Genomic DNA, 12439 nt, shown 5'->3' with positions numbered 1-12439 from the left:
CTGTTCATGTTATCCACTTCCTCTTTACTTAGTTTTGGAAGTTGGTAGGTATCTAGGAAATCATTCATTTCTTCCAGGTTCTCTAACTTGGTGGCATATAGTTGTTCATAGAAGCCTCGCATGATATGTTGAATTTCTGCAGTGTCTGTTGTGATATCTCCTCTTTCATTTACTATCCGATTTATTTGGGTCTTCTCCCTTTTTTGTTTTGTGAGTCTGGCTAAAGGTTTGTCGATTTTGTTTACTCTTTCGAAGAACCAACATTTACTTTCATTGATCTTTTGTATGGTTTTCCTATTCTCAATGTTATTTATTTCTGCCCTAACTTTAGTAATTTCTGTCCTTCTGGTTGCTTTAGGGTTCCTTTCTTGTTCTTCTTCTAGGTCTTTAAGATGTGCAATCAGGCTGTTTATTTGTGCCTTTTCTTGTTTCCTAATGTGTGCTTGTATAGCTATGAACTTCCCTCTTAGGACTGCTTTAGCTGTGTCCCAAATATTTTGATAGCTTGTGTCTTCATTTTCATTGAACTCTCGAAACATTTTGATTTCTTCCTTGATTTCCTCTTTGACCCAGAAGTTGTTAAGAAGTGTACTGTTGAGCTTCCACATTTTGGCACTGTTACTAATCTTTTGTTGATTGTTAAGTGTTAGTTTAATTCCACTGTGGTCTGAGAAGATGCTTGGGATGATTTCAGTGCTCTTGAATAGGCTGATGCTGTCTTTGTGGCCTAACATATGGTCTATCCTTGAGAATGATCCATGTGGATTTGAGTAAAATGTGTATTCCAGTTTCTTGGGATGAATGACTCTGAAAATGTCCAATAGTTCTAGTTTATCTATCTCTTCCTTTAGCTCCCTTATGTCTTTACTGATTTTCTTCCTGGATGATCTGTCAAGTTGAGAGAGTGGGGTGTTGAAGTCCCCTACTATGATTGTGTTACTGTTAATATATTGCTGTAGCTCTTTCAGTAGAAGTTTGATGTATTTAGATGGCTTCTCATTGGGTGCATAGATATTAATAATTGTTAAGTCCTCTTGATTGACTGATCCTCTGAGCATTAAGTAGTGTCCATTCCTATCTTTTTTAATCTTATCTATTTTAAAGTTTATCATGTCAGATATGAGAATAGCTGTTCCTGCCCTTTTTTGTGGGCCGTTGGCTTGAATGATAGTTTTCCATCCTTTCACTTTAAGTCTGTGTTTGTCTTGTTGTGTTAGGTGAGTTTCCTGTAGACAACATATTGTTGGGTTGTGTTTTCTGATCCATCTTCCTACTCTGTGTCTTTTAATAGGTGAATTCAGGCCATTCACATTTATTGATATCAAAGATTGAAGATATTTTAACGCCATTCTTGTAGAGTTTTAGAGTGTTTTGATATATGTTCTATTTGTGGTGGTCTGGTTGTTTATAGGAAACCTTTCAGAACTTCTTTCAAGGCAGGCTTGGTGATGGTTGCTTCCTTCAACTGTTGCTTGTCTGAGAAGGTTTTGATGCTTCCATCTAGTCTGAATGACAATCTAGCAGGATATAGTATTCTTGGCTGAAAGCCTTTCTCATTGAGCACTCGATAGATATCTTGCCATTCTCTTCTGGCCTGTAGTGTTTGTATGGAGAAGTCTGCTGCTAATCTTATGGGTTTTCCTTTGTAGGTGACTCTTTGTTTTTCTCTTGCAGCCTTGAGGATCCTTTCTTTATCCTTATTCCTTTCCAATCTAAGTATGACATGTCTTGGTGTCTTTAGATCTGGGTTAATTCTGTTTGGGACCCTCTGGGCTTCTTGAATCTTTATGTCTTTGGTGTTGTCTAGACTAGAGAAATTTTCAGCTATTATGGCCTGGAGAACGCTTTCTTCCTCCCCTTCTCTTTCTTCCTCTGGTAAGCCAATAATGCGTATATTGTTTCTTTTGAAGTCATCCCATAGGACTCTGTTGTTGTTTTCAGCATCTCTTAATCTCTTTTTGAGATCTCTTACTTCTTTTTTAGTTGTCTCTAATTCATCCTCAATCTTGCTAATTCTGTCTTCAGCCTCATAGATTCTATTCTCTCTGCCCTCTACTGCTTTCTGGGGTTCATCTATTTTGTTGCCCTGCTCTGATACTGTTTTAGCTTGTTCAGCTAGTTGCCTTCTTAGTTCAGCAATTTCAGCTTTCAGCTCTCTAATAACCATGAGATTATTAGAATTTTCTTCCATATTCTCATTTGTTGTTCCTGCAGTTCTGATTACAATTTTTTCAAATTCTTTACTCACTCCTGTTATTATTTCCTTAGCTAATGTTTGCATGTTGAACTCGTTGTTTTGTGCTTCGCCCTCTGGAGGACTTTTAGCTGGACTCTTGTCCTGGTTCGAGTCTCCATTATTTTTTCTTGTTGTTTTAACCATTTTATATAAGTTAACAGTTTTTTCAATCCCTGAGTTGGAGTTCAGTGGTGTAAAAGCCTTTTTTTTTTTTTTTCCCCTGTAGGCTATGGGAGCCTGAGGGCTTTTAAACTATCAATAGGCTTCTTGGCTTAATCAATGACTCCTGACCAAGAGATAAAGCAGGGTGTGGCAGAGATAATCCAGTGGTTATGCAAAGAGACTTTCACAGCCCTTCAGCTATGCCACCGAGGTATAGGTCTTCTCCTGAGTTTCCCGGTTAGATCTCTGTGCCCTGGTGTCCCTCCCTGTTGCTGCTCCAGATTCTGAGGGTAGTAGCAATGGAGACTCAGAGTTGTACTTGGTGAGTCTCTGGGGAGTCCTTTCCTCCCTTCAGCTGTCCCCTTGTTGGTGGAGCAGACTGGAGGTGGTGTCTCCACTGACAAACTGTCGAACTGTTAGCAGTCACTTAATCTCTCCTTAGGCCCCTCTCTCCTCTCTGTCACCAGCCACGCGTGTTTGTACTCACGGGTGATTTACTGGGTTTCTGTGGTCATTCTAGTCCTGTCTTGTTTCGGTCCGGGTGGTCTCCTTTGGTATTCCTAGTTGATCCGGGAGAGGAGAGGAGAGGAGAGAAAGCGATCTGCTGCTTGTAGCTCCGCCTCCGGAACTAAAGCTATTTTCTTTGCTTCATCTTCGACAGAACCCAATAGAATCCTGTTAATTGAGATAAGTCAACAAGAGGATGAATCACAAATTACCTCATTTATAGGTGGGCCTTAGGAAACCGACACTTCTTTTCTATTTGCTTCAGCATCCAAAGTCTAATCCACTGTGCTACCTTCCAGGCCACTCTTTTGACTGTTCTTGTACCCTGTACAGTCAGTTCTCATTTACATTGTCAATAAATTCTTGGAAACTAAGGCCTCTCTTGGAACTCCCCCCCTTTTTTTTTTATTTAGAAAGAGATAGAGACAGATTGAATCTGGGACTCGAGAACCTCAGGCATGAAAGTTTTTGTTTGTTTGTGTTTGTTTGTGTTTTTGTTTTTACCAGAGCACTGCTCAGCTCTGGCTTCTGGTGGTGCAGGAGATTGAATCTGAGACCTTGGAGCCTCAGGCATGAGAGTCTGTTTGTATAACCATTATGCTATTTGACCCTGCCCAGCATGAAAGTCTTTTGCATAACCATTATGTGGTGTCCCCAGCCCACCTTCCAAAATTTTACCCCTGCCTCAGAAAGAATTACTGTGATAGACACCACCAGCTTATTTTTTTAAAGATTAGTTTATTGGAGGGAGAGAAAGGGAGAGAGGGAGGGAAAGTAAGAGAGAGAGAGAGAGAGAGAGAGAGAAGTCAGAGCATTTCCCTGGCTTATGCAGTGCCAGGGATCAAATGCAGCAGCTTTGAGGAGACCCCTAAGATGGACCCCTCGTTGCCAGGGAAACAGCCAAGCACCAGAAGGTTGGAACTCAAAGATCAGTCCCCCTCCCCCATCCACAGAGGAGAAGGGAGCTGAAGATGGTGTTCAATGGACAATGACTGCTGACTTAAAGAATCATGTCTATGTACTGAAACCTCTGTAAGATAAAAACCCTGACAAAAGGGCTTCAGGGTTCTGAGAACTTAGGGGCAGCTGAACAAATCCAGGTGTTGGGACACTGGTAGAAACTGAAGGACATGGAAGCACTGGAGGCTTTCCTCCACCTCTCACCCTGGGCATTTCTTTCATCTGGCTGCTCCTGAGTTAGATTCTTCTATAAGAAGCCAGCAACTTGGTAAGTAAACTACCTTTTCCTGAGATCTGTGAGTCTCTTTATAAAACTATCAGAGTTGAAAAGGGGTCATGGAAACCTCTGATTTATAATCAAAAGTGCACATATTATCAGAAGTAGAGTAAGGACATCTTTTTTTTTTTTTTAATTTGTAAAAAAAATATTAATGAGAGCGAGAACCAGAGCATCACTCTGGCACATGTGATGCCTGGGATCAAACTCAAGACCTTAAACTTGAGAGCACTCAAGTGAAACAAAGTGAAGTAGGTGTTTAAAAGATATAAACTTCCCATTATAAAGCAGGTCATGGGGACAAATGAGAAAAAAATTATGTGAGTTATACTCAATGGAGTACTGCTCAGCAATTTTAAAAGATGATGTTGTGTCCTTTGGGACAAAATGGATGGAATCAGAGATGATTATGCTTCACAAAGTAAGAAAAGGACAACTACCAGATGATCCCCCTATATGTGGAATACAAAGAAATAAAACACATGAATATGAAGAAGAAAAAAGTAGTCAACCCTTCTCTAAGACCTTGGGAGAAATATGGTGTCTATTGTTGGGGGGAAAGGGGATTGAGGGGAACAGAACTTTGGTGGTGGGCGTGGTGAGGAACTATACACCTCTTATCTTATAATCTTGTAAATCACCATTAAATTACTAATTGAAAAAAAAAAAATTAAGACAAAAACAAGTCATGGGGATGCAGTGGTGATTATAGTTGGTAAAGCTGCTAAGAGCACATCTTATAAAATCTTTTTAAAGATTTATTTATTTATTTATTTTTATAGATTTATTTTTTACCAGAGCACTGCTCAGCTCTCATTTATGATGGTACAAGAGATTGAACCTGAAACCTCAGAGCCTCAGTCATGAGAGCCTCTTTGCCTAGCCATTATGCTACCTCTCCACCCATAAATTCGTATCATAAGAAAAAAACTGTGCAGTGACGGATGTTGACTAGACACTGTGGTGATCATTTCACAATATGTGTGTGTGTGTGTGTGTGTGTGTGTGTGTTGTTTTCGACGGGCTGGCTTCACGGGCGGGTAACAGATGACCAGGGACTCATGGTTGAGCTGTACACAGTATCTCTTTATTCATGCAGGACGCAGCGCAATCTAAGCCGAGCTAGACTAAAACTAACACAACTACCAACTCACTCAAACGAACAATGTTGTCCTTACATACTTTCCAAGTAGGGTGTAAACAAGATGTGACATACAGAGGGTGGAGAGAAAAGTGACTGGTGAAAATCAGGGTGTGACAAGGAGAGGGGGCAGAGCAGGCAAGAATTCTACCACTGAACCACCAATGCCCTGGAGGGAGGGTGGTGCTTTATGTAAATATAAAAGTGATTTATGTAAATAGACCGCAGCAGTGGTTATGTAAATAGAATACAGTAGTTATGTAAATAGAATACAGTGTTAAGCAGGGGTATTAAACTAATGAAACAGAAGGGGTTTTTAGAAGCATACCAACATGTGTGTGTGTCAAACAATTGTTTTATACCTGATATTAGTCCATGTCAATCATATCTAATTTTTTTTATATTTCTCTATTGGGGAATTAATGTTTTACATTTGACAGTAAATACAATAGTTTTTACATGCATAACATTTCCCATTATTCCATATAACAATACAACCTCTAATTTTTTAATGAGTAATGCAATCTTCCCCTATTATTTGTATTATTTTGGCCTATAATATTCAAACTTCTGGGCCCTAGCCTCTGTAGTTGCCCATTCTCTTGAATATTAAACTCCAATATACCTGTTTAATACTACTTCAACAAAGAAGAAATCTTTGAATCTCCTGAATGTTGCTGGAGAACAACATTCTGTTGTTCTCTGCTCTGTACCAGCATTCTCCCCTGACCTTCCACCTGTTCTTGACCTAACCAAGAGGAAATCTAGCAGCTCCAGGGACTTGAGGCACTGTTCATTCATTTAGGTAAATTCTGGGTTTACCTCAAGATTTGACTCCTCAGCCAAACAAGCCTGAAGTACATGTAGGATCACTAAGCTAAGCCAGCTACCCCACCTTACTCCCCTGCTTCCATTCTTCAACCCAGCAGCCAGAAACAAACCAAGTCTGATAGGTTAGTACTCCAGGTGTCCATCTTGAGGTCCACCTGGGATGAGGGGGTCCTGAAGCTGCTTCAAAGCTTCCCAAGGAACTAAGTAGGGGAATCTCCAAAGCAGAGAAATTGCGTCCCAACTCATGTCACTTAGGTTTATGGCTGCCAGAAACAACAACAAAAAACAGGGAGACCAGTTATGTTCCAGACCTTGCATAATGGCACATAGCCAGTCTTGTGCTTGTTTGCTTGCCTTTTTTAAAGGTTTGTCTTATTACATGTGAGAATATTTTCACGAGGCAAGTAGGTAAGAGAGGGGAAGAGAGAGACACCAAAGCACCATTGCAGCACATGCAGTGGTGGAATTGGGACCAGGAACCTCAGCCAGGAGATTCTGATACTCTACCAGCTGAGCTGTCTCCGTAGCCACATGGAACCTATTTATTCTTTTAAAAAGTATTTGTTTGTATCTGAAATTACAATTTAACTAGTTTTTTTTTTGGAAATGAGGCAATCTGCTTGGAGTCCAGCACACATACCCTTTGAGGAGCTTTCAATTGCACTCTTTTTTTTTTTAGACTTAATTTACTAATTAATGAAAAAGATAGGAGAGAGAGAGAGAGAAAGAACCAGACATCACTCTGGTACATGTGCTGCTGGGGATTGAACTCAGGATCTCATGCTTGAGAGTCCAGTGCTTTTTCATTGTACTCCTTTAAAAAAAAAGTAACTTAAAGTTTTATTTATTTATTTGGAGTAGAAACAGATAAATTGAGAAGGAAGGGGGTAGGGGAGGTGTACCTGACTGAACACACACCTATGCGCAAAGACCTGGGTTCAAGCTGCTGGTCCCCACCTGCAAGGGAGAAGCTTTATAAGTGATGAAGCAAGACTGCAGGTGTCTCTCTTTCTCTCTCCCCACCCCCATCTGTCACTTTCATCTCAATTTCTCTCTGTCCTATAGGAAGAAAAGGGAAGGAGGGGATAGAGAGACACCTGCAGCCCTGCTTCACAGCTCTTTGTCCTTACAGGTTGGTACGGGGGCGGGGCTTGAACACAGGTCTAGGTGCGCTCAACCAGGTGCACCACCACCTGGCCCCTAATGACACGTTTTGAGCAGCTGATTTGAAACTGGAACAAGGAGAGAATTTTGGGGTTGGGCTGTGATGGTTAGGGGAGTCTAACTATATGCCAGAGCCCAGCGAGAGTCCTTTTCTATGCTGAGAGTGGGGAGGCTGCTGCTGCGCTCTGGTGAGGGGCTGGGAAGTACTCAGTACTGCTCCTCCCCCTTGCGGGCCCCCAAATGCACCACCAGGAGTGGGGTGCACTCGCGTGAGACTGAACACACCTTCGCTTGCGACGCCCGTGGCCCCGCCCCTCTGTCCCCGCCCCTCCGGGCCCATCCAAGCCGTGGCACTGCCCATCTGGCACTGCCCATCTGGCACTGCCCGCGCCGTGACCACGCCCACAAGGCCCCGCCCCCGCCTTGGCCCCGCCCCATTGTTGCCGGGCCCACCCGGGTCAGCTGGTGCGGCGTAGCTGCGGGATGGGCGGGCTCCGAGCGACCCGGCAGGACTTGTTTACTATGGCTGATGATCTGGAGCAGCAGTGAGTTACTCCCGTCTCTTTCTCTTGCCCCTTCTCTCTCTCTGGGCCACGATCCCGGCACTGTCAGTGACTGAGGAGCGGTTATAGACACCTTCCCGCCTTTCTTTTACCAGGTCGGCTTCGGGGGGTGGGGGGTGGGGTAGTTTGGGGCCTCGCTTCGGGCTGCCTTTGCTTTTTCTGCCCGGGAGGGGTGGCGGCAGAGTTGAACTTGACCCCGCTGCTGCAGTCCTCAGTCGCTGCACTCGGGGCCAGGAGTTAGCGCTCCGACTGCAACCCCCCCCCCCCCCACACACACACACACACACGCTGGGTGATTGGCAGCCGGCTGTGCGGGGTCTGGACTTGCCCCGGGATGGGAGCGGGGCTGTGGGCAGGAGAGGCCCCCGCCGCGCCGGGATGGAGCATGGGCGGGCGACTTTCTTTAGCTCTCACCCACCAAGAAACTTCCCTGCCGGTGAGTCGGCCTGACACTGATACTCAGTCATCCTAACAGTTTCCTTACTGCTGTGGTTGCTCAAGTAGAGTTTTTTTCTAGGCTTGTTAGCGCTGGTCTCAAGGGCATTAGGTCTGGGATACCACCTGTAAGTGGTGTGATGGTGACGAAGCGGTTCCCAGTCTGATAGGAGCGAGGGAAAAGTTGCTTCTGGAAGAATGACTCAGCTCCCAGCCAAGCTTTGGTTTCACCTAAAAAACAGGGCCTTTCCTGGATCCGGTGTTACTCCCTTTTATAACTGCTGCAGAGTCGGCGGCTTGCAAAACTAATTAACTTTATGACATTAATAGCTTCCTGGGCTCGAATAAATGGCCCGGTAAAATGCTTTCTAAGATTACTTTTCCAAGAGGAAATTTGCAACGGCTCCAATGACAAGGAAAGAGCACATGAGAGCTGGTGGAGGCGCAGGTAGCTCCGCTTCCTTTTAGAAATAAAGAAGCTCAAGTTGGGACCAGGCAGTTGAACCCCTGACTAAGTGCACAAGTTACAGTGCGCAGGGATGCAGGTTTGAACCCCTGGTCCTGCCACCTGCAGGGGGAAAGCTTCACCACTCGTGAAGCAGGGCTGTTGATATCTGTCTTCCTCCCTCTCTATCTCCCCTTCCCCTCTCATTTCTTTCTGTCTCTGTCCAATAATAAGTTTACTTTAAAAGAAGAAGAAGAAGCTAGAGTCCATAACAATTGGGAGACTGAGCCATGATCACAGAGGCCCAGAACAGCTTTCTCACCCAGCACAGAGCCCTCCCCCCCTCACCCCCCAGGATAAAAGTATTATATGGAGAAAAGAGCACCCGGTCCAAGTCAAGTTCATGTGGCTCCACTCCTTACCTCCATTTCCCAGCCTTCACCTACACAATAGTACTTTTGGGTGGGAGAGAGATGAAGAGAGTGAAAGAGGCCTCAGCACCAAAGCTTCCTTCAGTGTGGTGAGGAGGGCTGTCACACTATTTGATTGGAGGGGGCCAGGCAAAGTAAAACTTTCCCTGTGGAATATCTACTGGGCAGCCATGGTGCTGTTCCATGGTACATCTATTTTGAGTGCTGCTCTGGGCAGACGCAGGGTGGAGTGGGGCCCAGATGCCATGGGCTGACTTGCCACAGTCTCTGTGGTAGGGAAAGGAAAATTGTATCTTAAAGCAAAAGATTTGTTTGTTTATGAGAGGAAGAGAGGAGAAAGAGTGAGATAGAGCCAAAACATCATTCTGGCATTGATGATACTGGGGATCAAACTTGGGACCTCATGCTTGAGAGTCCAGTGATCTATCCCTTCCCTGCACTACCTCCCAGCCATTAAAGTTTGTCTCTGAAGACTAGCAAAATTCTATGGTCTTGGTGCCCATGCCCCCAGTCTTCATGGAATGCCAGTCAAGTACTGAAAGGTTTCAGAAAAAAACTCCATAGGATTGATTGAGACTGAGAAACCCTCGTCTGGCAAAAGCCATTGATGTGCCATTCTCAGCTGCAACCTCCGTATTTCTTCTAAACCTCAAGCTGCCACTGGAAGATGCTGTTTGCAAAGCACTGGGCATCGGGACAGTTTTTAATTTAGCTGGGGCAAAGGAACATTTGTTGGGAGTTTCATCTTGTACTAGACACTATTCGCTGCATTTGAATGCATTAGGTCCATGAAGTCGCTGTAAATAGACATAGAGATAAATCTTGACATGTATCTCGGATATAGATACTATTACTATCTCTTTAAAGATGAGAAAACTGAGACAAAAGAATGTGCCCAGAGTCACACTGTTGCTAAATGCCAGTGCAAGGATTAGAACCTTGGCCTTCTCACTGAAGGCTAGACCTCTTTTCAGAAAATGGAGACAGGGAGTCAGGCAGTAGTGCAGCAGGTTAAGCGCACATGTCGCAAAACACAAGGACCGGCTTAAGGATCCCGGTTCGAGCCCCCAGCTCTCTACCTGCAGGGGGGTTGCTTCACAGGCGATGAAGTAGGTCTGCAGTTATCTACTTTTCTCTCCCCCCTCTGTCTTCCCCTGCTCTCTCCATTTCTCTCTGTCCTATCCAACAGCATCATCAATGGCAACAATAACAATAACAGCAACAACAGAGGCAACAAAAGGGAAAAAAAATGGCTTCCAGGAGCAGTGGATTCATGGTGCAGGCACCAAGCCCCAGCAATAACCCTGGAGGCAAAAAAAAAAAAATGTATTAGTTAGCAATGGTTCCCTTGTTCGCCCACAGAACACACCTGCTCTGGTCAGGCCAAAGTTCACAGTCCCTTCCTATAACTGGTGATTCCTATCACTGGTTTCCTATAACTGGTCCATTCCTATAATTCCTTCTTCGAGGCAGAATTCAAGAAAAGATAAATATCATATAGGATGGAAAAGAAGTAATAAAAACTCATTCAGTGGCCATGTCATTTGGCGCAGACACCTCACAAGGTCCTTTAATGCAGCTGGAAACTCAAAGATGGTTTGTTTAGCAGCCCAAGGTTCTACTGTGGCTCAGCTCTAGGGTTGCTTTTTATTCAAATGTTGGTGCTTTCGACCTTTACCCTGTAATAACGTTAACATCTTCCCGGGTAAGAAGGAGAATAATATGGAAGATCTGTTATCTTATTTGTTGTACTATCGATACATGGCCTGGAAGGTGAGCCTTCTATTCATTTTATAATCTGGAAAACAAGGCTGGAATCAACTTGTGTCCTGTCAGTGAGTCATAGTAGGACTTGAACTGAGGTCTCCCTCTTCCTGCTCCCTGTCCCTCGTGTCTCATTCTTCCAGGCAGAACTGATTGTCTTTCTGAGAGTCCAAGTGGGCACTGACGCAAAGGACATATACAAAGGTCAGTGCCCTGACAGGAGGGCAGGTGACCCAGGACCTGTCTGCTCTGTTCTAAAGGAACAGTCAGTCCTTGGTGTACCAAGAGATGATTGAAGCATCAGTTACAAATTGGCTTCTTTCTGGCCCTTGTAATCTCATTGAACAATAGTGTAACCAGTAGAAGCGAGGAGTTGGAAAGCTTGCGTGAGAAAATAAATGTGAAAGAGCTTTGTAAACTGTAAAGTGTGCCGTACATACCATTCTGAGTATCTGTTAAGACAAAACTCACATTGTTGTGAGTAGCCACTTACCCGAGGAGTCGAACAGTCCATCAGAGGAGTTGCTGACTGCTACCTATAGTGGCCTGGGAATTCTCTGTACTTTGCTAAGTCCTTTTTTTAAAAAAAGTTTTATTTAATTACTTTTTAAGGGATAGAAAGATAGGAAAAGGGGTGGGGACTAGAGCTCTGTTCAGTCCTGGTTTATAGTGGTGCTAGGGATTGAATTTGCGATTTCAGAGCCTCAGGCATTAAAGTCTTGCGGGACCATTCTGCTGTCTCCCCAGCCCACGATGTCTTTTTTTTTTAACTTTTTTTTTTACATTTATTTATTTCCTTTTGTTGCCCTTGTTTTTTTATTGTTGTAGTTATTATTGTTGTTATTGATGTCATCATTGTTGGATAGGACAGAGAGAAATGGAGAGAGGAGGGGAAGACAGAAGGGGAGGGAAAGATAGACACCTGCAGACCTGCTTCACCACCTGTGAAGCGACTCCCCTGCAGGTGGGGAGCCGGGGGCTCGAACCAGGATCCTTACACTGGTCCTTGTGCTTTGCACCACCTGCGTTTAACTCGCTGTGCTACTGCCCGACTCCCCCACGATAAGTCTTATAGTCGCTTTCAGCTCACAAGGTTGTGTGCTTGGGCTTTCCCTTTCCGTATTGCTAACGTGTGTCTCCTTGTCGCAGGCCACAGGGCTGGCTGAGTAGCTGGCTGCCGGCTTGGCGCCCAACTTCAATGTCTCATTTGAAGAATGTGGAATCCAGGATCCTTCAGTGTAAGCAGAAAGGAGAGCTCACGCCACCTCTCCCTCAGCAGCCCCAGAGGGGATGCAGGATTTTCCCAGAGCCTGGCTACTGATTCCTAAGTCATGGTGCTTGGGGTGGAAGGAAGGAACGTCAGGGATTTGAGGGAAGCCAGCTGCATGACGGACACCATGTCCTGAGCCCGTGGTTCATTGGTGTCTCCTTCTCTTCTCATTGTGCTAGTTGCTACCACCTCCCACAGCTTCACCACAGACCCTCTACTAACTCCTATTCCACGCAAGACGGACATGTTCTCC

The 12439-nt window shown here is 44.5% G+C and overlaps 1 protein-coding gene across 1 annotated transcript in view; it reads left to right on the top strand.

Moving 5' to 3' along the window:
• Positions 1–7693: 7693 nt before the first annotated feature.
• Positions 7694–12439, top strand: part of ABHD4 (abhydrolase domain containing 4, N-acyl phospholipase B) — an 11444-nt gene continuing 6698 nt past the window's right edge. The window contains exons 1-2 of the mRNA XM_060174197.1: positions 7694–7823; positions 12066–12224. Coding sequence (XP_060030180.1) covers positions 7762–7823; positions 12066–12224 — 221 coding nt within the window. The 5' untranslated portion in view covers positions 7694–7761. The remainder of the gene's footprint in view (positions 7824–12065; positions 12225–12439) is intronic.

The sequence above is a fragment of the Erinaceus europaeus genome, chromosome 16, assembly GCF_950295315.1.
Source record: "Erinaceus europaeus chromosome 16, mEriEur2.1, whole genome shotgun sequence".
In the NCBI taxonomy this organism is placed as follows: domain Eukaryota; kingdom Metazoa; phylum Chordata; class Mammalia; order Eulipotyphla; family Erinaceidae; genus Erinaceus; species Erinaceus europaeus.
This window is presented reverse-complemented; position numbering and strand designations above follow the sequence as displayed.